The sequence below is a fragment of the Mauremys mutica genome, chromosome 2 (assembly GCF_020497125.1).
Source record: "Mauremys mutica isolate MM-2020 ecotype Southern chromosome 2, ASM2049712v1, whole genome shotgun sequence".
Taxonomy (NCBI): domain Eukaryota; kingdom Metazoa; phylum Chordata; order Testudines; family Geoemydidae; genus Mauremys; species Mauremys mutica.
The window spans coordinates 108,433,089-108,460,578 of NC_059073.1; the positions used below are offsets into that span (position 1 = coordinate 108,433,089).

Here is a 27,490-nt window from a genome sequence, read left to right on the forward strand (position 1 = left end):
CTACAACATCTCTTTAATTCGGTTCCATTAATAGTATTAAATAAAATAGATTGTAGGCTGAACGGGACCTGTCATGAATCTACTGTGCTTAATATTTGCATGGCTATTTAATGTATAGCATTTTAGTATTGTCTATTATATGGTATTAAACTTTTTTTTACCATGTAAGTGACTACAATAGGGGGCTGTAGAGTCTAATTTGTTTTTAAGTCTCATCTCTGTTTTTAATTGATTTTAATTTTTAAAATTGCTTTCATTTTTTTAAACCTATTTTTATCCCCTCTGCTTTTGGTGCTTAGTTACTACAATGCCAGCTCTAAGTACATTTTTACCATACATATTTGCCTTTTATATTATAGGTCACTTGAAATGTTACCAATGATAAATGTTGCCACTCTTCTTTGATGGTAGTTACTGTGTAAACCAGGGGAGTTTCCTTAGGGGGTTGTCACACACCCCCACCAACTGAATTCGTTCACATGCATCACTGCCAAAGGGGGAAAAAAATCATTGTGTTGGAAAAAAAGATAGAAGATTGGAATCCAGAAAGACGTCATAAATAGGTTTTACGCAGAAATATATTCAGTGACTGTAAATAAATTTGGAACTTTAGGCACAACAACAGAATAATACTTTTTAAGAACACCACAGTGAAAAGGAAAAACTAAAACGTTCAACCCTTACTTATGCTCTGTTAAGGGCAGGCATTCCTGCCCACATTCCATTCTTCTGTTGTGTACAGATAAGTCATTTCATGCACATTTGAAGTGGGGGGAACGCTATTCTAACTGGGCAGCATTTTGCAGTCTGTTAAATTCTACCTCAGCCTCTCCCATTCTCCCACGCCAAAGTAGCATCAATTACTGCAGACAGTTTGAGGTCATTTACACTGCTTACTCCTCCAAGGCGTGGACATGCCCCTCTAGGGTAGTGGTTCTGAAACTTTTTTGATTGGGCTCCCCTTCTTTGTGTCTGTAGTCATTTACACATCCGTCCCCGGCCCAGTACACATACACCACCCACCATTTGTCACAGCAGCCTTAGCGCTCCATTGAACCCTTATTTCTGGTGAAGGATTGGGGTGGGGGAGCAAGAGAGCCCACATGGCAGAGCTCTGGCTGTCCCCTTTATCCCTGCCTCTCAGGTGTGCATAGCCCTTCTGCATGAGCCCCAGCAACCGGGGGCTGACAACCAGAGCTCATATCAACAACAATAAATAAAGCACACAGCTTGCGCCTCCCTTGGGAGGCCTGCTGCCCCATAGTTTGAAAACCACTGCTTTAGGGAATTTCTGGGGCAGTCGTGGTTGTGATGAGCAGTTAGTGTCAAATGGGCTGAAGGGGGCAGGAAGTTTTTGAAGGAGAGTGGTCTTTGCACAGATTTCCCCATCTGAGGTGCATCCCAAGAGTTCTGCAGGTTTGGGAAATGGAATCTTTGAGCCCTCAGACCCCTGCTATGGAGAGGCAAATCCTGCCTCCCTTTCCCCACCCCCAGTGCAAAAAATCAAAGGATTACACATGCTTAGAATCTCTCAAGAAATGACCCTTGGTAACTAGCATCCCAAGTCTCATTCCTTTCACAGCAAAACATGCAATTCTAAGCAATGGACTACCTGAAAATTTGCAGAGATTGAGTGACAGTACAGAACTGGTAGATTAAACATAGAGTCAATAATTTCTGAGCTCTAATCGTAGCTCTACTATTGACTAATTTGGCTGACAAAGGTACCTGTATACATAGAACATACAAATATACAATGTCAATGAAGCACACATTATATGGATTAAAAACTGGCTATCTGATAGATCTCAAAAAGTGATTGTAAATGGGGAATCATCATCCATAGGGGGTGCTTCTGGTGAGGTTCCTTCCTCAAGGGTCTGTACGTGGCCTCATGCTATTTAAAATCTTTATCAATAACCTGGAGGAAAATATAAAATCATAGCTGGTAAAGTTTGCAGATGACACAGTAATTGGTGCAGTGGTAATGGTATGGCCAAGTCAGTTCTACAGAATTATCTGTGTTGCTTGGTAAAGTGGGCTTACTTGAACAATTTGTGTTTTTAGTACAGCCAAATGCAAGGTCATACATCTGGGAACAAAGGGTGTAGGTCACATATATAGGATAATGGGAATGTATTTTGGAAAGTAGTGACTCTGAAAGCAATTTGCAGATCAGAATCAGTAATTATCTGCCATAAGCTCTGTTGTGATAATTGGGCCTACACATTTATCTTAATCATGAGAGCAACTGTAAAAGCTGTGAGATAGTTTATAAAGTACCACAATAACCTACAACAACAAATGTTGATGTGGAAAAGGTGCAAAAGCGAGGCAGACTGAATTAGCCTAAACCAAAAGGCCACTGTTATAACTAAAGGACTATGTTAAGATTATGCCTGGAAAAGAGGAAAAGTGGAACCAGAAATCAATCAACCAAAATTGGTGTGTCAGAAATTAGGCCTAATTGGTGGACAAAATAATGAGGGGATGGGACTTTCCACCCATCACTCCCTTTTGGGATCCTTAAAAAGAGACTTTGGGGGGAAATATGGATGGATGGGTGGAGGTGAAGCAGAGGGCCTACCGTGACACTGGGTGACTGAGAGGGAAGAGAAGGAGAAGAGTGAATTTTACCATCATGACTGCCACTCCCACTTTCTCCTGGGACCCTGTACTTCTTCGTCCTAATCCTGAGAGATGTTCTGACCAGAGTAGGCCAGAGAGAGGTACCAGATGACATTGCCACCGCCACCAGCTCCGACTAAATCCCGAACACAACCTGGGATATGAGATTTTGTCACCTCCCTGCTCCCCCATCCCACGTATTCTTTTTCTTCCCTGCCTTATTTCTTCTCTTTTACTATCTCTCTCCTTTTGCCTTCTGTCTAATAAGTCTGGCTTAGCCAGCCAAGACTGCATATTTCACAACTTGCTTTAAGTCTGTGAATAGACAGATTTCAGAGTGGTAGCCATGTTAGTTTGTATCAGCGAAAAGAACGAGGAGTACTTGTGGCACTTCATCGGATGCATGCAGTGGAAAATACAGTAGGAAGATATATATTTACAGAGAACATGAAAAAATGGGTGTTGCCATACCAACTCTGAGTTCTCCTGCTGATAATAGCCCACCTTAATTGATTAGTCTCATGCATGCATCTGATGAAGTGGGTTTTAGCCCACGAAAGCTTATGCCCAAATAAATTTGTTAGTCTCTAAGGTGCCACAAGTACTCTTCGTTCTTTTTTGCAAATAGAAGGAGGCAGCTAAAAGCAATGCTGTAAATGACTTGATGCTGTTACAATTTGCCAGGTCTGAGAAGTGGCTGATAAGACCGTGTGCCATGCCCGGGTTTCTCCAGCGGTGAGATTGCAAGTGAGAGTCAACATCAGAGACAGAAGCTGGATTTTTTATCTTTACTCGTCTTTTCTTTACCGTCTTGTAGGTGTCTTGTTTTGCCTTTTAGGAAATGGGATCGGACTTTAACAACAGCTCCAGCCCATTTCAACTAACTGCTTTTCTTCTCCCCAAAAGGACAGTTATTACCATCTTTAATATTATCTAATAGACTGTCAAACAAGGTTCCCCCCTCCCTCCCCCAAAGGCTCTCTACAGTTAAAGTGATAGGGAATGAGGGATGCTTAAATGAAAACCTTACTTAACATTTCAAACGCTATAACTGTTTTTCCTTCTTTTTTGTATTTTTAATAAAGGTTTTATAAAATATAATAAACAAGATTTTTAATGGTATGTTTGCCATAGTACGAAAGCAGACTGAAGTCTCTGTATACCAAACCCAGAACCTTGTTTAAAACTGCTTCGTGTTGGACAGTTACAGCATCATGTTAAAACCTTTGACTTGGGCCCATTTATTCACCCTGAATAAATTCATCAGTGTGATGTGGTGATTAAGAGAGCAAATATGATCTTTGGATGTCTAAGGGCAATATCAAGTAGAAGCAGGGAGATGTATAATATATACTGCCTTAATGAGACCATTTCTGGAATACTGTCTCCGGTATTCCACTTTGGAAAACCTGCCTTACTGGGAGAGACAAAATAGCTTATTCTAGTTTATCCAAGAGAAGGTTAAGAGGTGACTTGATCACATTTTTTTAAATACTTGTGCGGGAAGAACATTTCTGATAGAGAAGGATCTTTAATTTGTCAGACAAATACATAACAAGAGCCAATGACTGGAAGGTGAAGCTAGAGAAACTCAGAGTAAAAACAAGATGCACATTTTAAAGTCAGGGTAACTAGCAATTGGAACAATTTACCTAGCTGTGTGGTGGATTCTCCATCTCTGGAAGTCTTTAAATCAATACTGGATGTCTTTCTAAAAGATATGTGGTAGATAAACCAGAAAATTAGGGGGGAGGCAGTTCTAGATTTGATTTTGAGAAATAGGAAGGAACTGGTTGAGAATTTGAAAGTGGAAGGCAACTTGGGTAAAAGTGATTATGAATGGTAGAGTTCATGATTCTAAGGAATGGTAGGAGGAAGAACAGCATAATAAAGACAATGGATTTCAAGAAGGCAGACTTTAGCAAACTCAGGGAGTTGGTAGGTAAAATCCCATGGAAGCAAGTCTAAGGGGAAAAACAATTGAAGACAGTTGGCAGTTTTTCAAAGAGACATTATTAAGGGCACAAGAGCAAACTATTCCACTGTGTAGGAAAGATAGGCAGTATGGAAGGAGACCACCGTGGCTTAACCAGGAGATTTTCAATGATCTAAAACCCAAAAAAGAGTCCTACAAAAAGTGGAAACTCGGTCAAATGACAAAGGATGAATATAAACAAATAACACAAGTACGTAGGGATAAAATTAGAAAGGCCAAGGCACAAAACGAGATCAAACTAGCTAGAGACATAAAGGATAACAAGAAAACAGTCTATAAATACATTAGAAGCAAGAGGAAGACCAAGGACAGACTAGGCCCGGTACTCAATGTGGGGGGAAAGACAATAACAGAAAATGTGGAAATGGCAGAGGTACTTAATGACGTCTTTGTTTTGGTTTTCACCAAGAAGGTTGGTGGCGATTGGACGTCTAACATACTGAATGCCAGTGAAAATGAGGTAGGATCAGAGTCTAAAATAGGGAAAGAATAAGTAAAAAATTACTTAAACAAATTAGATATCTTCAAGTCACCAGGGCCTGATGAAATGCATGCTAGAATACTCAAGGAGCTGACTGAGGAGATATCTGAGCCATTGAAAAGTCATGGAAGACATGGACGATGGGAGACATTCCAGAAGACTGGAAGATGGCAAATATAATGCCCATCTATAAAAAGGGAAATAAGGACAACCTGGGGAATTACAGACCAGTCAGCTTAACTTCAGTACCCAGAAAGATAATGGAGCAAATAATTAAGAAATCAATTTGCAAACACCTAGAAAATAATGAGGTGATAAGTAACAGTCAGCATGGATTTGTCAAGAATAAATCGTGTCAAACCAACCTGATAGCTTTCTTTGATAGGGTAACAAGCCTTGTGGATAGGGGAGAAGCAGTAGATGTGGTATATCTTGATTTTAGTAAGGCTTTTGATACTGTCTCACATGACCTTCTCATAAACAAACTAGGGAAATGCAACCTAGATGGAGCTACAATAAGGTGGGTGCATAACTGGTTGGGAAATCATTCCCAGAGAGTAATCATCAGTGGTTTACAGTCATGGTGGAAGGGCGTAACAAGTGGGGTCCCACAGGGATCGGTTCTGGGTACGGTTCTGTTCAATATTGTCATCAATGATTTAGATAATGGCATAGAGAGTACACTTATAAAGGTTGCGGACGACAGCATGCTGGGAGGGGTTGCAAGTGCTTTGGACAATAGGATTAAAATTCAAAATGACCTGGACAAACTGGAGAAATAGTCTGAAGTAAATAAGATGAAATTCAATAAGGACAAATGCAAAGTACTCCTCTTAGGAAGGAACAATCAGTTGCACACCTACAAAACGGGAAATGTGCCTAGGAAAGAGTACTGTGGAAAGGGATCTGGGGGTCATAGTGGATCACAAGCTAAATATGATGTGTAACACTGTTGCAAAAAAAGGAAACATCATTCTGGGATGTAAGCAAGACACGAGAAGTAATTCTTCTGCTCTACTCCATGCTGATTAGGCCTCACCTGGAGTATTGTGTCCAGTTCTGGGTGCCACATTTCAGGAAAGATGTGGACAAATTGGAGAAAGTCCAGAGAAGAGCAACACAAATGATTAAAGGTCTAGAAAACATGACCTATGAGGGAAGATTGAAAAAAAATTGGTTTGTTTAGGCTGGAGAAGAGAAGACTGAGAGGGGACATGATAACAGTTTTCAAGTACATAAAAGGCTGTTACAAGGAGGACAGAGAAAAATTGTTCTTAACCTCGGAGGATAGGACAAGAAGCAATGGGCTTAAATTGCAGCAAGGGTGGTTTAGGTTGGACATTAGGAAAAACTTCCTGTCAGAGTGGTTAAGCACTGGGATAAATTGCCTAGGAAGGTTGTGGAATCTCCATCATTGGGGATTTTTAAGAGCAGGTTGGACAAACACCTGTCAGGGATGATCTAGATAATACTTAGTCCTGCCTTGAGTGCAGGGGACTGGACTATTTGACCTCTTGAGGTCCCTTCCTGTTCTATGATTCTAAATATTGTCTTGATGCAGGGATAACTGGATGAGGTTATCTGGCCTATGTTATGCAGGACATCAGACTAGATGGTCATAATAATCTCTCCTGACCCTAAAATTTGTGACTATCTGGCAGGTCCCTTAACCTCTTTGTCAGTTTTCCAATCTACAAGACAGATGATAATACTTACAGGGTGTTTTCAGGTTGAATAAATTTGTTTGTAAAGCCATTTGAAGATATAAATGTTGAAATGAGGCTTATTAATTAAGTTGATGCAACTTTTTATGTGGACGGGGACTGATAAAGCTTATAAGGGACTAAAGCATGGGCTATTTTTCATCCTACGATTGGGCATGTAACTTGCGCTAACTATATAAGTATTGCAAAGCATGTTTCTATTTGTGAGTATGGTGTGTTGAATCCTTCAAACCTGTGACCCTTTCTTGGGGTATTGTGAGATTGTAAATACATTTTCCTTTATTTTTGGATGTTTGTTTGGGATTTTGTCAGCCCACCTGGCTCAATGATTTATGAATTATAGTAGATTAAATGTCTTCCCTTTAGTTGGTTTTTTTGGGGGGGGAAGAAGATGTGTTTACCTTTTATGTGTTTATTTTTTTACTTGAAAATTTGAAAGAATGTGATGAATGCCATATGGAAGCCTAGCTTGATAGACTTGGATAACTTTCTATTAAATATTAATGTCATGACTACTGAGCACTCTGAACACAGTGTTTATTAAAAAGGGAGGCAGTATGGTCTAGTGATTAATGCCAATGTCCGGGGATCGGTTAGCCTGTGTTCTATTCTGAATGCCACAGACTTCTACCTGAGTAAGTCATTTAACCTTTGTGTGCCTTTTCCCATCTGTAAAATGAGGCTCATACTTACCCTCTTTTGTAAAGTGCTTTGATAATAAAAGAGCTGGATGAAAAGGGCTGTATAAGAGCAAAATATTTATTAAACTCTAAGGCCTAGAGGCACTTAGCTATTGTACTGAATTGAAGCTGCAGGTTTGACTTTCCGAACCAGTAGGCATGAACTATGAGAACTAAGACAGAAACACTGTCAGAAGTCAGGGGTGAAGTTTGGGAGGTTGACCCTTGTGTGACTCAACAGCGCTTACTGGCAAGTCAGTAATGGCATCTGCCGAGCTCTGAATGTCAGTGCAGGTTTTGTGGCGACATAACTCCTGCATATTGGGAGGGATAGAGGAAAGCTTTATAAGGGGGCGGGAAGGAAGGTCTTCATGAAGGCAAAAGGTCAAGGTCCAAATTTTATAACCTAATATAATTCCCCCAAGAAGGGCCCCAGCCATTATAGTATGCTGTTGTACCCCAGAGAGTAGTTAGTGCCAGATGGCAGTAGTGTGAAGTTAAACTTACTGCTGGAAAAAGAGGAGTGAGGTAAAAATAAAATGAAATACATTTTTTAAAAAGTCCTGTCCTAAGATAAAGACAGAATAAATGACTTTATACTTTTGTCCTTCCAGGTGAAACCAGTTACCCACAGTAGAATCAATGTGTCAGCACGGTTTCGAAAACCACTTCAAGAGCCATGCACTATTTTGTAAGTAGGATTTTCAGTTAAGGGAGGTAATCCACCATCCTCTTTTTCTTGTTTATATTGAGTTTTATTTAAACACAACTACACATGATTTAACTTTCCTTTATTCTTTCAGTCTGATTGCTAATGGAGACCTTATAAATCCAGCAGTGCGCCTCTTCATCCCTAGAAAAACACTAAATCAATGGGATCATGTTCTTGAAATGGTAACAGAAAAAGTAACCCTCCGAAGTGGAGCTGTGCACAGGTATGGGGAAGTTGTATATTTATAACATATACTTTACATATTAACATATCTTTAAATCTCTATAAATAGAGCTGGTTGGGGACTGAATTTCTATTCCATAGGAAATTCTGACATCTTGAAAAAAATTGTTCCTAATCAGAATGAAAATCTGAAATTTTGCATTTCCACTTAAATGAAAGTTCCAAAAAAGTGAGTCAGTACAGTTGAAATGTTTTGTTTTGGCTTTATAGTTTTGACAAATATAATTTTAAATATAATATATAAGGACAATACAACATTAACATTAATATTTAATGTAACTATAAAAACAAAACAAAAACAATAAAGTCAAAATATAATGTTTTAACATTATTGAAATGAAATGTTTTGACTTCTGTCATGAAGCATTTTATCAAAATTTACATGTTCCCACAAAATATTTCAATTATAAAAACCCTACATTTTTCAATGGGAAACTGGCCCATCTAATTTCTTTCAACCAGCTCTATCCACAGCCGACCATTTTCTGATGACTTGGGCCCAGCAGTATGCTCAGAAAGTCAACCAGCTCAATTTCTGTCTGACCAAGGTGGGAAGTTGGTTCCAAAGTTATACAAGCATCTCAGCTCATCTCGGTTGACACAGTATTGATTAGAGGAGAGATGATCTCTCAGGTAGGTAGGTCCCAAATCATTTAGGGCTTTAAAATCAGCCCCTTTAATTGTACTTGGAAATTATTTGGGAGCCAGTTCAAGTCCTTGAGCACAGATTAAATGTGCTCTCTTTGGGAAACACTGAAGTAAGCAGGCTGCCAAATCCTGCACTAACAAAATTTGTGGCCTTCCAGTACATCCCCATGTAGGGCATGTTACAGTAATCCACTTTGCAGATGGGAAAGGCATGGTTAACTTAGGTAAGGTCTGCATCCGAGAGAAAAGATCACAGCCCTGTACCAGTGAAGCACTCTTTGCAACTGATGCTTACTAAGCTATTCTGGAGCAGGTGGGAGTCAGTAAGACCCTCGGGTTGTAAAACTGTGGGTACGTCTACACTACGGGATTATTCCGATTTTACATAAACGGGTTTAGTAAAACAGATTGTATAAAATCGAGTGCACGCGGCCACACTAAGCACATTAATTCAGTGGTGTGCGTCCACGGTCCGAGGCTAGCATCGATTTCTGGAGCGTTGCACTGTGGGTAGCTATTCCGTAGCTATCCCATAGTTCCCGCAGTCTTCCCCGCCCCTTGGAATTCTGGGTTGAGATCCCAGTGCCTGATGGGGCAAAAATCATTGTCGCGGGTGGTTCTGGGTAAATGTCGTCAGTCACTCCTTCCTCTGGGAAAGCAACGGCAGACAATCATTTCGCGCCCTTTTTCCCTGGATTGCCCTGGCAGACGCCATTAGCATGGCAACCACGGAGCCTGTTTTGCCTTTTGTCACTGTCACCGTAAGGGTACTAGATGCCACTGACAGAGGCGATTCAGCAGCGCTACACAGCAGCATTCATTTGCTTTTGCATGATAGCAGAGATGGTTATCAGCCGTTCTGTACCATCTACCATGTCATTGTAAATTGGCAATGAGATGACGGTTACCAGTCCTTCTGTGCTGTACCATCTGCTGCTGTCATAGGTGCCCCTGGCTGAGATTGGCCGGGGGCGCAAAAGACAAAAATGGGAATGACTCCCTGAGGCAATCCCTCCTTTATGGTACCTAAAAGTAGAATCAGTCCTGCCTAGAATATGGGGCAAGTGTACTAGAGAACCAGTGTATCAGAGAACCAGAGAGCACAGCCGCTCCGTGTCAGATCCCACAGAAATGATGAGCTGCATGCCATTCACAGGGGGTGCCCGACCTGTTGATTCCCTCCTCCCTCAGCCTTCCTGGGCTACCGTTGCAGTGTCCCCCCATTTGTGTGATGAAGTAATGAATGCAGGAATAAGAAACAGTGACTTGTTACTGAGATAAAATGAGGGGAAGGCAGCGTCCAGCTGCTATGATAGTCCAGACAGGACATTAAGCAGTGTGGGGGAGAGGAGCCCAGCATCCCGCTGCTATGATAGTCCAGGCAGTACAGAATCTTTTCTTTACACATGAAGGGCAGGGGCTGATGGAGCTCAGCCTCCTGTTGCTATGATGAAGATGGTTACCAGCCGTTCTGTACCATCTACTGGGAATGATCGGGAGTTTTTTACCCAGGCACCCCCAGCCGACCTCACCGGAGGCCAGCCAGGAGCACTCACGGGCTGATGATGAGGACGGATACCAGTCCTATTGTACTGCACCATCTGCCACAAGGCTGATGATGACGATGGATATCAGCCATATTGTACCATCAGCCACCAAGGGGGGGGGCGAGGATGCTGCCGTTGCCTGCCCATACAGCGATCACATCCGTACGGTCCATGCTGGAGCTCTTTTTGGATTTTGATTTCGGACTGCATCGCCACCTGTGCTGATCGGAGCTCCATGCTGGGCAAACAGGAAATGATATTCAAAAGTTCGCGGGGCTTTTCCTGTCTACCTGGCCACTGCATCCGAGTTCAGATTGCTGTCCAGAGTGGTCAGTGGTGCACTGTGGGATACCGCCCGGAGGCCAATACCGTCGATTTGCGGCCACACTAACCCTAATCCGATATGGTAATACCGATATTAGCACTACTCCTCTCGTTAGGGAGGAGTACAGAAACCGGTTTAAAGAGCCCTTTATATCGATATAAAGGGCCTCTTAGTGTGGACGGGTGTGGCGTTAAATCGGTTTAACGCTCCTAAAACTGGTTTAAACGTGTAGTGTAGACCAGGCCTGTATAACCCTCCCTCTTCCCACCCCCGCTCCACTCCTGCCCCACCTCTTCCCGCCCTGTTCCACCCCCTCCCCTGAGCACGCTGTGTCCTCACTCCTCTCCCCTCCTCCCCAAATCCTCCTGCACGGTGCGAAACAGTTGATCACGGTGGGTGGGAGGCATGGGGAGGGAGGGGGAGGCGCTGATCTGCAGGGCCCATCGGTGGGCAGGACGTGCTGGGGGTGGTGTGGGGGAGAGCTGATGGGGGGCTGCCGGTGGCTGCTCAGCGTCCACGGAGTTGGTGTCTATGCATGGCATTTGAACCATTCAGTGTTTTCCTTTTCTGGTTTCCTATTAACTTAGTTTTCATATTCTGTTCCTTAAAATGCTAGGAATACATATTAAATAAGTTAGTAAAGTGATCATTGTTCCTTAATAAGTTACAAATTAATTGCTGTGGTTTATAGTCACTATGTTGTCATCCTGTGAGACCACTGATGCCAGAAAGATATAACTTCTTATTAAACAAGAAAAAACAGAATTACAAGAATGACACTACATGTGTGGTGTTTGTTTTTCTTTTCCGCATCATTAACAACATAGCTGCCAAGTTTTGTGGTTTCATGCATGACATTTATCAAGTCACTGATTCTCCTGCCAAGCTCCCCAAGAGTGGGGGCAGGCGCAGGAAGGATGGGGAATTACAAACAAATACATGTAGAGCAGTAGAAGGAGGGGAGTCTATGAGCGAGGTAGATGGGAGCCTATCTGCAGTATCTTGAATCAGGTATTGCCAGGTCCCTGATGTAAACGACTCGTGCCTCCTAATGCTGGGGGGAGGAGCCCAATCTAAGAGGGAGGACACAGGACCTCCCCATGAGTCGCCCTTGCCCAGCAGCCTCTCCTGCCCTGAGCCCAACCTGGGGCCACCACGCTCTCCCCAACCCACCAGAGTTACCTGCACGAGGGGAGACGACTGTGTCCCTCTCCTGCTGCGCCTGCCCCTTGGCACATTCTGCCTGTTAGGGTGACCAGATATCCTGATTTTATAGGGACAGTCCCGATTTTTGGGTCTTTGTCCTATATAGGCTCCTATTATCCTGATTTTTCACATTTGCTGTCTGGTCAGCCTAGCCCCTGTCCCCAGCAGCCGGGCCTGGGCGGGGGGTACGGCCCACTGCCGCTGTCTCCCCAGCCGGGCTCTTGCAGGCTGCCACCGTGCTGTGCAGACCAGTGACCTGGAGTGGGGTGTGTGGGAAGTGGCTGGGCCTGCCTCGTCTGCTCCCCACCTGGGCCCGGCTGCCAAGGACAGGGGCCGAGTGTGCTGGGGGACAGGTGCAGTGGGAAAAGGACACAGCCCCTCTCTCTCCACCCAGCAGGCCAAGCAAAAATCTGGGAGGGGGCCACTTGACCCCCCCAAGTCGCCCCATACATCGCCTATGCCTGAGGTGTATGTGGTACCTATGGGAGGTACAGGGTGCCTGGAGGTGATGGGCAAGGTGTGGCATCGGGGGGTGTATGCCAGGACGGGTGAGTTGGTTGGGGGAGTTGGTGATGATGTGGGGTGTGTCTAGGCAAGGTGAGAGAAGAGGGAGGTGGTAATTGGGAGCCTGAAGCAGCTTGATGGGTGGGCAAGGTTGTGGAAGGCAAGGAGCCTAGGCACCAGCCTTTCACATTGTGTCCCTGCCATCACCTCTGCTCCTGGCTCCCCATTTCTGGCTCAGATGCAGGAAGGGTAGCAGAGAGCGAGGCTCCTTGCAGAGTAGCCACCACAGCATCCCCTAGAAGGAATCACTGCAGGGGATCTCTGATGCCTAACAGGGATAACATGAGAAACCAGCTTTGTGCAGGTATGACTGGGTGGATGGGGAAAAAGCTGTAGGCATGAATGTCACACAACATATGTGATACTTGGCAGGTCTGTAATAATTTTTTTTAATGAAGTTCCTTTGTTAAAGCAGCAAAGAGTCCTGTGGCACCTTATAGACTAACAGACGTATTGGAGCATGAGCTTTTGTGGGTGAATACCCACTTCGTCGGATGCATGTGGGTATTCACCTAAGAAAGCTCAAGCTCCAATACGTCTGTTAGTCTATAAGGTGCCACAGGATTCTTTGCTGCTTTTACAGATCCAGACTAACACAGCTACCCCTCTGATACTTCCTTTGTTAAATGCATTGTTGTTATTGTTTTCACTTTAAACAGCTGATTATGTTTAATTCAATTATTAGGCTTTATTATTATTAGTGAGAAACTTAGCTAGAGGCTGCCAGATATTTGTTATTAAGGTTTTCAGGTGGTTCATTAGGCTGACAACATTGAAAAAGAACAACAAAAATGGCATTTAAAGCAGAAAAGTATACATTAGACAAAGTTAAAGATCTATTTAATACACCCATATCCACACCCATTGACATTTAGATGGCAGAATTCTATTTCCTAAGCTACATTAATTTTCCTGTTTTCCAGGGTTCTCCAAACAATGTGTGGTCTAACAAACACAATGAGGTGAATTCAGAAATGAGTTTTTCCTTATTGATTTTAGGTTTCCTTGTCTTTGTGGGCTTGTTTGCTCATTAATGTTGTTTCATCATTACTGGTTGCTTTTATGTGGCAATGAAGCATAAGTGTTTTTTCAAGTGCTGCCATTACCTTGAAATGTTTGTATTTAAAAATAACCACTAAGTATACTTCGTAGTAGTGGAAGTGCATTTGGGATGACGTACTAGATATGCAAGGAAACAGCAAAGTTTAAAAGCTGAGATTGATGTTAATATAAAATAAGAACAAAAAAGTTGCCTCTGTTAGTATACAATTTATAGCACCTAGAAAACTGAGGAACTTCCACATCTGGGGGATTAATGATGCATTATGGGTTACAAAAATATGTCAGAGTGTTTTTGCAAATTGTGCTTTTTAAATTTTATTTCATGCGAGATTAAACCAAGTGTATGTCTGGCCTCAAAGGGCAATGGATTCATCTGCCTAATACTGATGTCAGAAGTTAGTGTAAAAAGTAGCTTTTTCTCTTTTATAAAATACAGAATTTTCTGACTTAGCTCAGCTCTGTCATCTTGCACATATCTGTATATATCAGTTGGGAAAAAAGCTTGTTGAGGTGGACTTGTTGAAAAATTAATATTTGTGTCTGTATAGTGTGCATCCATTTGCTGTACGTGCACTTTGTGGATAACATGCACACACCCTCTAGAAGGCTTCTTAAATAAAGATGTTTGAATGTTAAAGTTAATTATGTAAACATTCTCCTGTTGTTGAATTGTGGAACATGCTGCACAGGGTAGAACCTGTTTAGTATAGAGGGATTCCCTCCACCCCCTTGTGATCTTTCTTGTATAAAATCAGAGATTTGGAAATGAGGTGATTCTGACAGAAGAGAAATAGAAATCCCCAAGCAACAAGTTTCTTCCTTCACCCTCAGTAAATGCATGTGTACACACAATAGTCTGTTACTCCATATACCGAGATTATTATGGTAAAGATCCCTCTGGTACAACACAGACATTAGCTCTTGGTATTTGAATTGTTTTATACATACTGTTCCTTGCTATAATGCAGCGGTTCTAAAACTTTAGCAACCCAAGGACCCCCACTTTGATTTAAAATTTTGTGGGGACCCACCCAAGGCCCCCCGTGCAGCCCTTGCCCTGCCCCCTTCTCCGAGGCCATGCCCCTTCCCTGCCCCTTCTCTGAGGCCCCGGCCCCACTCACTCTATCCCCCCTCCCTCTGTCACGCGCTCTCCCCCACCTTCACTCACTTTCACCAAGCTAGTGTAGGGGGTTGGGGTGCAGGCTGTGGACCCTGGGAGGGACTCTGGGACTTCAGGCGGCTCCAGAAAGTGACTGACACATCTCTCTGGCAGCAGTTCCTAGGCGTGGGGCTCGGGGTTTCCATGCACTGCCCATGTCCGCAGGCACCGCCCCCACAGCTCCCATTGGCCGCAGTTCCCAGCCAATGAGAGCTGCGGAGTCGGCGCCTGGGTACCAGGCAGTGCAGGGCAGGAAGGAAGCCTGCCTTAGCCCTGCTGTGCCTCCAGACTTTAGCATTCAGGAGGCACTGGGAGAGAGGGGGAGGAGTTGATCAATGGGGCCTGCAGACCCCCGGGGCATGCTTGGGGACCTCTAAGTGTCCCCAGTTTGAGAAATGCTATTATAATGTAATAGTTACCTATTAATATATTAACAATACCCACCACAACAAAAAAAGCCCAATCCAGCATAGATATCCTGTGTGAATAAAAGTACTATGCATAATTATGTTCACACTTGAAATGAATAGAAGATGGATTCTGAATCTTGGGGTGATGACCTACTTGCCTTTTCCATATAGCTGGATGGGAAGTGAATCTTGATATGGAAAAGAAGGTCCTGGAATGAAAAAGGTTGAGAGCCAGTGGAACAGATCACATGTAGCTCTAGAGAATAAAGTTTCTGTGAGTACAAAAATCCAGTAGTTCTTATACTTATTCCAGTTACTGGATAGAGGGTCTCTATCTGTCTCCCAATAATTCTCGTTTCATTAGCTGACACAGTTCACCCATGACAATGAGAGATCAATCCCAAATTAGATTTCTCTGCTCACCTGCTTGGATCCCAAGTACCATGCGGCTTGATCCAAGTTGTGATGTGGATGGTTAGTTTGATATTTCTTTCCTTGTATTTGATTCTTTGGGGGTATAGTGGTATTTGTATGACAACTGTTATACCTCTGCTTTTGAAGTCCAGTAAATTAAGGGTGAAAAGAATCAGTCATGATTTTTAAGTGGATAGGTTACACTAGCTTTTCAATTCACTTAGGAAATCTAATTGAAACTGCAATTAATGTTTTGCCAGGCTTTATACTTTAGATGGAAAACTTGTTCAGAGTGGGTCAGATCTGGAGAATGGGCAGTTCTATGTTGCAGTGGGCAGAGACAAGTTTAAGAAGTTGCCTTATGGTGATCTACTGTTTAGCAAATCTACAATAAGAAGACCTCAGGGGTAAGCTCTCTTTATACGTGTGTGTGTGTGTGTGTGTGTGTGTGTATTTTCATACTACTAGTGTCCTTGTGTGTTAATCATTGTGTTTACAAACCAAACCCAATAAAACACAAAATCATTATTTGAGACACACAAAATGTAACACAGAAGCAGACCTGTATTTATATTTTTGAAAAACCTGTGTTCATGGCCATAAGAAAGAAAAGGGGACAAAGAATATTACTAGAGAGAGGAAGGAAACTGAGAGGAAGGGAGGATGTGTTTCTCTCATAAAAGTACCATTAAAGTGAGAGATTATGTTCCACAACATGAACACCGTGAGAAAGATTCTCTGGCTCAGCCCTCCCCATCCAGATTTTTCCTCTACTGCCATAGGCGCCGACTTATATGGGGCTCTGGGGCTTTAGCCCCAGGAATAAATCCCAAGCAGGGGCTCTGCCCCACCAATGTTTTTTCTCCCCTGCTTGGAGCGCCCCCCCCGCCGCCGCCAGGGCTGGAGAGCTTCCCCCCTCCCCTCCCCGCCCGGCCCCAGAGAGCTTAACTGCCTGAACGCAGGCAGCTGCGTCTGAGTGTCTCAGTCTCTTCCTTGCCGCTCAGCAGTCAGCAGTGAGTGCAAGCTGCTGCTGACTGTACCATCTCCAGGGGGAGGGGGGCCCGCCGTGCTGGTGGCAGCCCTCTCCTCTGCCCCACCCCGGAGGCTGGAGGCTTAAACGCAGGCATGTCTCTCTCCCTTGCCTTGCCTGTTGCCTCTGCTGCTGCCGGCTGCTGTTGCTTGCTGGAGCACTGGCCGGTGGAGGGGAGGGGGCTGTGCCATGTTTGGCAGCCCTCCCCTCCCCCTACCTGGAGGAGATGCAAAGGGCACTTCCGGCCAGGACTCGGAGACTGACCTCACCCACCTGAACAGGTCCTGGGCTTCCGTGAGTGTTTGACCCTATGATTCCCCCCCAGCCCCCACTCCTGCCCAACGCTGGGGAAGGGGCAGCCCCATGCCATCCCCTCCCACCGTCCCCCCCACCCACTGAAGCTACGGTGAGGGGCTGCAGGCTGCAGCAGGGGTCAGGGAGGCAGGAAGCCATATGTGAAGGCAGTGCCCCTCCCCTCCAGCATCCACCCACCACAGGGCAGATGGGGGAGGGGGATTCATAGACCTACCTGAGCAGCTGGGGCTTGGGTGAATTTTATGACACCCTGCTCCCCTGCCCCATAGCCATCACCATGCAGACCCCACTTCTGCCCCATGCTGGGCAAGGGGCAGCACCATCCACAGTGAAGTTATAGTGAGGGGCAGCAACATGGAAGGCCACCTGTGATGGCAACCCCCACCCCCTAGTACCCATCACAGGGGAGGTGAGTGGGCTTTCTGGACCTGAGGGGCCCTAGGAAGGAACATATGCAGTGACTGTGGTGCAGAGTGAGTGTGCTGTGGGGGGCAGGGGGGAGAGGAGGGGTCCCTCCCCTGGAGCTTGCTGCTGCCAGTGGTGGTGATGGGGAGTCCTCTCTGGCCCTAGCCCTGGGGCAGCCTGTCTGCACCCCAAGTTCCTCATCCTCAGCCCTGCCTCACCCCAAAGCCTGCACCCCCAGCACCGAGCACGCTCCTGCACTGTGAACCCCTCATCCCCAGCCCCACCCCAGAACCCTCACCTGAGGGGAAAAACATGCAACTTAAATTTGGTGGTCAGTTTGGAGTATCATTGTATTTAGCACAATATTTGATTATTTTACACCCTTCAAAGTATGTAACTGGTCGTATACAGGTGTTTTCTCTGAATACTGTCTGTGTGCCTCAGTTTCCCCAATGCATTTCTTAAGGCTCTAGATGGTGGGATAAGGGGGTGTGATTGTTGTAAAGCCCTAGAGGGCCAGTGTGATGCTGTCTGCACAGAGAATGGCTGACACCCTGTCTCCAGGCAACTGATGGCCTGGGCCACTCTCCTGCAAGGTGCCAACTGAAGGTGTTGGAGAACAAAGAGATCAGGTGGCCTCCTAATGCTTGGAAAAGAGACAAAGGCCAGAGGAGGGAGTGTCAGTGCCTGTGCAGACTTCTGGGAAGCGCATGGTGTGGAAGGGGATGCTGGGATGCTTTGGAACAACTCCATACAAAGCCAGTCAGGACTCTGGGGGAGCCTCCTCTCTGAGCATACTGTCTCCAGGGCAAGAAGCTTACACCTTCCTGGGTCTGACCTCGGAGCATTCAGCCCTTCCACACTGTGCACTTTCCGCAGCGAGTCTGCCCAGGCAGGTCCTGGGGCAACCAGAGGTCCCTGCACCCCAACTCCGCAGTCAGATGTGACTCTCAGCCAGACAGTAAAACAGAAGGTTTATTAGATGACAGGGATACAGTCTAAAACAGAGCTTGTATGTACAGAAAACATGACCCCTCAGTCAGGTCCATCTTGCGGGGTGGGGAGCCCAGACCCAAGTTCTGGGCCTCTCCCGATTTCCCCAGCCAGCTCCAAACTGACACTCCCTCCTCTGGCCTTTGTGTCTCTTCCGGACAAGGAGGCCACCTGATCTCTTTGTCCCCAACACCGTCAGTTGGCACTTTGCAGGGGAAACTGAGGCACCCACACAGTATTCAGAGAAAACATTAAGAACATTCCCACTTTGTCACAACAGGTGCAACAAAATTTAATACCGTATATTAGGTATTAATAGACAAGTGCTGCTTCTGACTTTCCACTTTTAATTGACCCTTGTAATCTTGTGGTGCTGACGCGTTGTAGCTTCATTTTATATCAATTTACAGGGTGAGAGCGCGGGAGGGGGGGGGCACCATTTTGGGCCCCACCAAAAATTATACGAACCTGCCGCCTATGTCTACTGCTGTTTATCCACATAGCTCTATGGTCTTCAATGGAACTATGCGGATTTATAGTGGCTGAGGCCCACTATATTTTGTATGGTGTGTGGAGCTGCATTCTTTCAAAAGGTGCTGTAAGCCAGTTCTATGACCAGGTGTGGAGCGTGACCTTCCTTAAAGGTATTCTCCCCCCCCACACACACTGTTTCCCAGTTACACATTCTTCCAGCCCTTCCCCTGACTACCTGTGCAAGGAGAAAAGGGAGCTGAGCTGGAGTTAACCATTTGTTCACCAGGGACCAGACAATGCCCCTGTCACATGAGTATTCTTTTAGGGACTAATCCTATGAACACTGTGGGGCTTGGTGCAAAACTACCGTTAGTAGTCCCATGGAGTAGTCCCATAGTAATAAGCACTACACTGGTAATGTTCGCAAGATTGAGCTCATAATGGGTATCTGATGGATCACTGTAATTTAAAAATTGGACCAATCTTTTAAATTCTTTAGAAAAATTTGGGCCCAATTCTCTCACTTTCTTTGGTGTAGATCAGGAATAATTCCACTGAGATCAGTGGAGATGTGCCAGTGAGAAACTGATGTGAGATAAAAATTTCTCTCCTATTTTGCAAATTAACTCCAGTGCAATACATACTGACTTTTGTAAACTGTATACAGAGAGAATTAGTAACACAAAGTATTCTGGGAAAAACATTTTTGAGGCACGAATGGAAAGGTAGTGCAAAGCATAGCCTAAAGTTATGTCTATGCTACGAGCTAGGAGTGTGATTTTCCCTGTTTGTGTACATATACTTGCGCTAGTTCTCATCGAGCTAGCGTGAGTATAAATAGCAGCGTAGTTGTGGTAGCATGGGTAGTGGTAGTGGAGGCACTGCTGAGCTGTGCCAAGTACATACCCACTAAGAAGAGCTAGCAGAAGTATGTGTACACGAGCAGGGGAATAGCATCCCTAGCTCATTGTGCAGATAGAATTGCACCCCTAGCTCACTGTGTAGATATAGCCTAAGGGATATTGAGGTAGATCCTCAGCTGGTATAAATCGGCATTGCTCCACTGAAGTCAGTGGAGATACTTTGAATTATAGGCGCTGGGGGGATCTTGCACAGATTAACAGAATACCTCCTCACATTTTTCAGCATATAAAATATACTAGTGATTCTCAACCTTTCAAGACTACTGTACCCCTTTCAGGAGTCTGATTTGTCTTGTGTACCCCCAAGTTTCACCTCACTTAAAAACTACTTGCTTACAAAATCAGACATAAAAATACAAAAGTGTCACAGTACACTATTACTGAAAAATTGCTCACTTTCTCATTTTACTGTATAATTATAAAATAAATCAATTGGAATATTAATATTGTACTTATATTTCAGTGTATAGTAAATAGAGCAGTATAAACAAGCCATTGTCTGTATGAAATTTTAGTCTGTACTGACTTTGCTAGTGCTTTTTATGTAGCCCGTTGTAAAACTAGGCAAATATCTAGATAAGTTGATGTACTCCCTAGAAGATCTCTGCATACCCCCAGGACTACTCGTACCCCTGGTTGAGAACCACTGAAGTATACATTATGGGAATTACAATACATTTATTTGCATAAGATAAGGATTAGGCATTTAAATGCAACCTGGCAAATAGGAATTTGACATCAGTATCAGTGGGATTTCTTAGTAAAATAGTAGATTGGATAAAATAATTAACTACATTGCCATAGTTAGGAAAACAAACCATTGTTTATTATAATAAAGGCACATATTGCATTTACATTATAGACCATGTTCAGACTCCTAAGGTATTATTTGTTTCCGCAGTTCCAAAGCCTCTTCACTGCCTCCTGTTGTGGGATCCCGAAAATCTAAAGGGAGTGTAAGTAGCAAATGTAACAATAAAAGATTTTTGCTGCTAACTCTGCTTAATTCCAACAGATGGGAAGTCACTGTCCTTTGGGTTTCAATAAAACGTGTGATAATAAAACCCAGAGCCACCTGGTGGAATGTTTATCACTGCTTGAAGAATATGGAACTATTCACGTGTCAATTAGACAAAAGAAATATCAGAAAATATTGTTGCTGTAATGGTCTCTTTATTTTATACAACATCTCTGAAACACAGCCAAAGACCAACTGTTGCTTTGAGATATTTCTCATAATTCTAGAACTTTAGGGTACAGATTTGTGGACCTGCATGGACACTTCTAAGCTTAATTACTAGCTTAGATCTGGTAACACTGCCACCATCCAGAAATTTCAGTGTCTGGATCACTTTCTGTCCCCTCAAAACCTTCCCCTCCCTGGGCAGCCTTGAGAGGCTTTTTCACCAAGTTCCTGGTGAACACAGATCCAACCCCTTGGATCTTAACACAAGGAGAATTTAACCATCCCCCTTCCCTTCCCCCACCAATTCCTGGTGAGTCCAGATCCAATCCCCTTGAATCTTAACACAAGGAAAAAATCAATCAGGTACTTAAAAAGAAAGCTTTTAATTAAAGAAAGAAAGGTAAAAATTATCTCTGTAAAATCAGGATGGAAAATACTTTACAGGGTAATCAGATTCATATAGCCCAGAGGAACCCTCTCTAGCCTTAGGTTCAAAGTTACAGCAAACAGAGGTAAAATCCTCTCAGCAAAAAGGAACATTTACAAGTTGAGAAAACAAAAATAAGACTAACACGGCTTGCCTGGCTATTACTTACATGTTTGAAACATGAGAGACTGATTCAGAAAGATTTGGAGAGCCTGGATTGATGTCTGGTCCCTCTTAGTCCCAAGAGCGAACAACACCCAAAACAAAGAGCACAAACAAAAGACTTCCCTCCACCAAGATTTGAAAGTATCTTGTCCCCTTATTGGTCCTCTGGTCAGGTGTCAGCCTGGTTTACTGAGCTTCTTAACCCTTTACAGGTAAAAGAGACATTAACCCTTAACTATCTGTTTATGACAACTATCCTTGTAAGTTTTGACTCTTTTTTAAATTCAGTTTATGCAACTAAGGAAAATACACAATCAAGACTTCATACGAAGGCCAGTGAGAGTCTTTTCATGGTCTTCAATGGGCTTTGAATCAGGCTGTAAAAGAGTTGCCTATCCTATGCTCTAGGAATCCTTCACAACCTGATTCTCTACTGCCTTACACCCTGTAAGCCATTTACACATCAAACTCATAGACTTTAAGCCTCGAAGGGACCATCATGATCACCTAGGCTTTGGCTACACTTACACTTCAAAGCGCTGCCGCGGCAGCGCTTTGAAGCGCTAAGTGTAGTCAAAGCGCCAGCGCTGGGAGAAAGTTCTCCCAGCGCTGTCCGTACTCCACCTCCCTGTGGGGAATAACGTACAGCGCTGGGAGCCGCGCTCCCAGCGCTGGGGCTTTGACCACACTGGCGCTTTGCAGTGCCGCAATTTGCAGCGCTGGAGAGGGTGTGTTTTCACACCCTGCTGCAGCGCTGCAAATTTGTAAGTGTAGCCAAGCCCCTAGTCTGACCTACACACCTGTGCAGAGTGGGTATAAAATGCTGCTAGATCAGAATGGTAGTATTTTATTCTCTGCTTGCATTCACTGTGCACAGAGGTAAATGACCACAGAAGTTGAAGGGAGTGGAAAAATCAGGCCCACAGTCTATAAGTATATACTCTGTAGTCTGTCCCACCCACCCCACTGCCCCTAGAACTCCTCTTCTCCTGCAAAAAAAACCTAACGGAACACAAAGAAAATATGAAACTATTGAGAAAAAAAAAGCCTCCACTCAATTTGGTTTAAAGTCAATAGAAGATACAAACATCAGTATCAAGTGCAGTTTCCTTGTTTTGGTCACTGTATGTGAATTTCAGCATTCTAGCATTTTTTTTTATTAGTCTCATTTAACCATGACAAGTCTGGAAAAAAGTGAGAAGCTAACGAGAATAATGGCTAACATTCAGAATTATCTGCTTTATGGTTGTATCCCATGTAGAGAAGTAACGCAGACAAGATGAAAAAACGCACAATTGACACACTGATGCATAGTAGACATTTTAATATCTGTAGATTTTTTAGGAATGTGCAGTATTGTTATTAACTATCTGGGGCAAGATTCTCAGCTAGTGTAAATCACTGGAATGCCATTGGCCTTTATGGGCACGTACGGTTTTACTGCTGTTGCTGATTTGGACCAGCACTCTGCTATGTTATGAATTTTGGAATTTGTAGGCACTGAAAGGAAAGATGAAATGTGGCTATATCCTTATTCTTCAATAAACAAAAAAGCCAACTTTAAATGAAACGAGGTGACATTTCTATTGGCTAAATAAAAATCAGAAGAACCACAATGAACAAGTTTTATTAAAAAATGCCAGTGTGCATAATACGTACAGGATTTTGTTTAAAGCAAAGGTTATTGTAGTGAAGGCAGTCCCGAGACCTTAGTTTAAAGATAGGTATTTCCTCTCAACTTCAGCAGAGGGGGAAAAACGGGCTGTCCTTGTCTATTCTGCTCACATTGGCACTTTGTAGAATTACAGGGCCCTCTAGTGTTCAAGAATTAAATAGTTTGAATTGTTCAAACAGCTGCACCCAGTGAAAGTACCAAGTGGAATTTACTTGTCATTTGTGATTTAACTAAATAGCATTATATGTGTCTGAGATATGTAATCTACACTGCATACATATTTATGATACAACTTTTATAAAAATTATTGTGAACTGGTTTAAACTAAGGAAAAAACATGTGGAAGTCACATTTTTTTCAAGCTAAAGATTGTGTTAAATTTAAATGTGGTCAATTAAAGAGAAAAAGTGCATGCTGCTTAATTAGAGAAAATACTTAGGTTGACACAACTCCAAATGAAGTCAGTGGGAGTTGTGAAGGACTGGGCTCCTATGAAAATCAGCTTCTAGATATCCTTTTAATATGCATTATTGTGTCATTTTGCCTTCCTTCAAAGATGACTTTCAAATATGTCTTCTGAATTTGCCATAGAAAGTCTCCATAAAGAGACATGGGTCCAGATCCACTGCTCAGTTTTTAGATGCAAAATGGGGAAGTGATTCAGAAGCAGCAGGGTGGCTGGCCTCTTTCAGGGTGTCTACAATGAAGAACATCAGTGCGAATGCCAGATATCTGCCAGTGCCTCTGCCATCTGCTGTTGATACTTAGGAGAACAACATACAAATGTAGTTTTGGTCATGTGATCAATTATTTACCAGTCACATTGGTTATGAACATCCAGTGACTTTGTATATGCATATGCATGTATTAATTCACATTAATGAATCTTGTATCAAAGAAGGCATGCCTGATTTTCCTCAGGGAATTCACAGCATTAATTGAGTTAAATGAACTGACTTTTTTTTCTTTGAGTTGACAACAGGTTAATGAAAGGTTATGGTTTCTTGGATTATTTTAGATAGCATCTAAAAGCACTGGTAGCTAATGAATATAGCTGTTTGTATATTTGTTGTCTGTATAAACTATGACTTAGGTAGCTTACAGTGAAACTTAAAAAAAATCTATCCTATACTCACCAATGAAAATTCTGAATTATTTTTCTTAGGGAAATGATCGCCAATCTAAATCGACTGTTGGCTCCCATGACACAGGAGACATGGTGTCATCTCCTCAGCCTCCAAAGAGAAAGGAAAAGAGAGAACAGACTCAAGAGAAGATTAGTTTTTCTAACAAACCCACAAAAGTGAAGCAAAATATAAGAGCAACAACTTATATCCTTCAAGATAATGGTGAGTACTTAGGTAGAGTATAACATCATGTAGGTTCCTGAACACTCAGGACCAGATTCCTGTGAAAATTTGGAATTACACATTGGTGTAAATCATAATGAGGTCATCAGATTTTCAGTGTACTTTGTCTGCCATATTAATTTCCAGATCAAATCATCACGGCTACCCCTCTGATACTTGACACGTATCAAATGTATCTGTATGCAGCATTCACAGCCTCCGCCCAATTTATAAAAGACAGACTAACTTGGTATATGCCATAAAGAATGTAAGCAAAATAACTTAGGGTTGCCCAACCTTTTATGCTTTTGGTACAGGCATAACCAATGGAAAAACACCGTCAGAATCCCTTTGTCATTGTTCTGCACTGAATAAAAAATTTTTTTTAAAAAAAGCTGGCCTGCTCCAAGGACATTACAATGTCCCAGAGGATCCCATGCTGGCTGCTTGGTTCTGATAAAACAAAATGATTTAGACCCAGAGGGAATAGAACAAATGTAAAACTCCAATTAGCCAATAGCTGCAGAGACTAATCACACTTCAGACTTGCTGGAGGCAACTTCTGATTTGCTTCCCCACTGTGTCATGGCAGCAATTTAGAAATGTAATAATAAATGTTCTCTTTGGGAAATTGCTTTCCTCCCCTTATGGTGTAAGAATTTGTTTTATATCTAGAAGAATATCCACTCTGGACAGATGTTGCTGAGACATTAGTGTGCTATTTTTTTCTTATTAATAATGGTTCAAAAATTGTTAACATGGAGCAATTAATATCTGTCAGCAAAAATAAATTACACTTTTCATAACTTCTGATGTTTCCCCAAACTGTTGTTTTAAATGTGCTATAATTATGCATCATGCTTTATAACTTTCACATATTGGATCCAATAATGCATCTGCAAAGGTACAGGATTGTGATTTACAAATTGTACTTCCTGCTTCTGAGGAGTAGATTTGAAAATTGGCATTGAAAGATCAATGAAACCCTTTACTCTGAATCACTTTGTAGTATAATGGTATCTTTCTTAGAAGAAGGTTGTAGAATTGCTGCTTTATTTCTGTTGTGAATCTAATGTCCTTGAATTGTAGTACTGATGTTACTATAGGTTGACATCATTATCCAGCTATTTATGGGTCATGTTCAAACTATGTTTGTGTCTTGACAAAGAGATAATTTTCTTATTATACTAAAAGTGACCAAGAGCAATTTTACTGTCTGCCTCTTAGAACTGGCTATCTTCACAGGTTCCCTTTCTTGAAATTGCCTCTGCAAATTCCTCTCTTAAAAGCTATATGCCATGACTTGCAATCTGGCAACTTGGTTTAACTGATAGAGGGTAGTCACCCTTGGATGCACCATTCTGAAATTCCAGCTGCAGTTATCAAAGGCTCTGCCTCCTACCTGTTCTCAGGTCCTGGCTTTTCACTGCTAAAGGAATTTCTTAAACAATTCTCTTATCCCTGATTATGTCATTTAGTTTAATACTACTAGTTATTCAGTAGATAGTAGTTAAAGTGGTTAAATTAGATGATGATAAAGATTTAATTATGGTTGAGGCTACGATTATGTCACGGAGGTCGCAGAAGTCACGGAATCCGTGACTTCCAGCGACCGCCATGACACTGGGGGCCCTGCAGCTGACCAGCTTACGTGTGATGTGAAAAACTGCTATCTGACTGAATGTGCTACTTAGGGTGTACTGAGCATGCTCACACAAACAGCAGGGGACCCTCCTCCCTCCCCAATTTCTCATGGACATTTTTAGTAAAAGTCAGAGACAGGTCATGGCTTCTGTGAATTTTTGTTTATTGCCCGTGACCTGACCCTGACTTTTACTAAAAATATCCATGACAAAATCGTAGCCTTAATTATGGTAGATCTGGAGAAGACTTAAAGCACGGCACTTAATGAAATAGTGTCTGCCACAGACTAAGATGTTAACCTGGAATGCCCTGCAGAAGGGTATATCTTGCAAGGAGTCTCTTACTTTTGTAGTTTTTGCCCTTGATGTTAAAAGCAAGAAGAGAGGCCATGCTCTTGGAGAAGGCTTTGTCTGTTTGGCTTACAGTTTTTAAGGGCTCGGAGACCTTTAATTCAAAATTCTCAGATCAGTCTCCAAGAATACAGGAATTATCTTCTGTTCAGACAGTTCCATCCTGGTTAACTTGAGGCCTTGGTACCTTTTTCTTCTCCTTAGAAAAGAAGCACTCAGTGGTGTTGAGAGACTCTGATGCAGTTGTCTTAAAGCAGCTCTCAAAATCCATGTGTTCTGATCCACTCTCCTGTTCAGGGGCGGCTCTAGCTTTTTTGCCGCCCCAAGCACGGCAGTCAGGCTGCCTTCAACAGCTTACCTGCGAGAGGTCCCCGGTCCCACGGATTTGGTGGCTTGCCTGCGGGAGGTCCCCGGTCCCGCGGCTTCGGCGGCTTGCCTACGGGAGGTCCACCGGTCCCGCAGCTTCGGCGTACCCACCACCAAATTGCCGCTGAATCTGCGGGACCGGCGGATCTCCCGCAGGCGTGCCACCAAAGGCAGCCTGACTGCCTCTCTCGCAGGGACTGGCAGGGCGACCCTCGCGGCTTGCCGCCCCAGGCACGTGCTTGGAGCGCTGGTGCCTGGAGCCACTGATGCTCCTGTTTGGTGTATTGAACCTGAACCTCTGGGACGAGATGTTCCTGGTTCCAAGTTAAGGAGTCAGTGTACACAGTCTTCTCTGATCCATGTAACTCTGACCCCGTGATTTGATAGTG

General features: G+C 43.4%; 1 protein-coding gene across 9 annotated transcripts in view; it reads left to right on the forward strand.

The window, feature by feature from the left end:
* Positions 1–27,490, forward strand: part of DCDC2 (doublecortin domain containing 2) — a 123,979-nt gene that overhangs the window by 47,196 nt on the left and 49,293 nt on the right. For all 9 annotated transcript variants that reach the window (XM_045002842.1, XM_045002843.1, XM_045002839.1 and 6 more), the window contains 5 exons: positions 8,124–8,200; positions 8,313–8,444; positions 16,060–16,206; positions 20,841–20,895; positions 24,558–24,741. In XM_045002842.1, the coding sequence (XP_044858777.1) occupies positions 8,124–8,200; positions 8,313–8,444; positions 16,060–16,206; positions 20,841–20,895; positions 24,558–24,741 (595 nt within the window). The remainder of the gene's footprint in view (positions 1–8,123; positions 8,201–8,312; positions 8,445–16,059; positions 16,207–20,840; positions 20,896–24,557; positions 24,742–27,490) is intronic.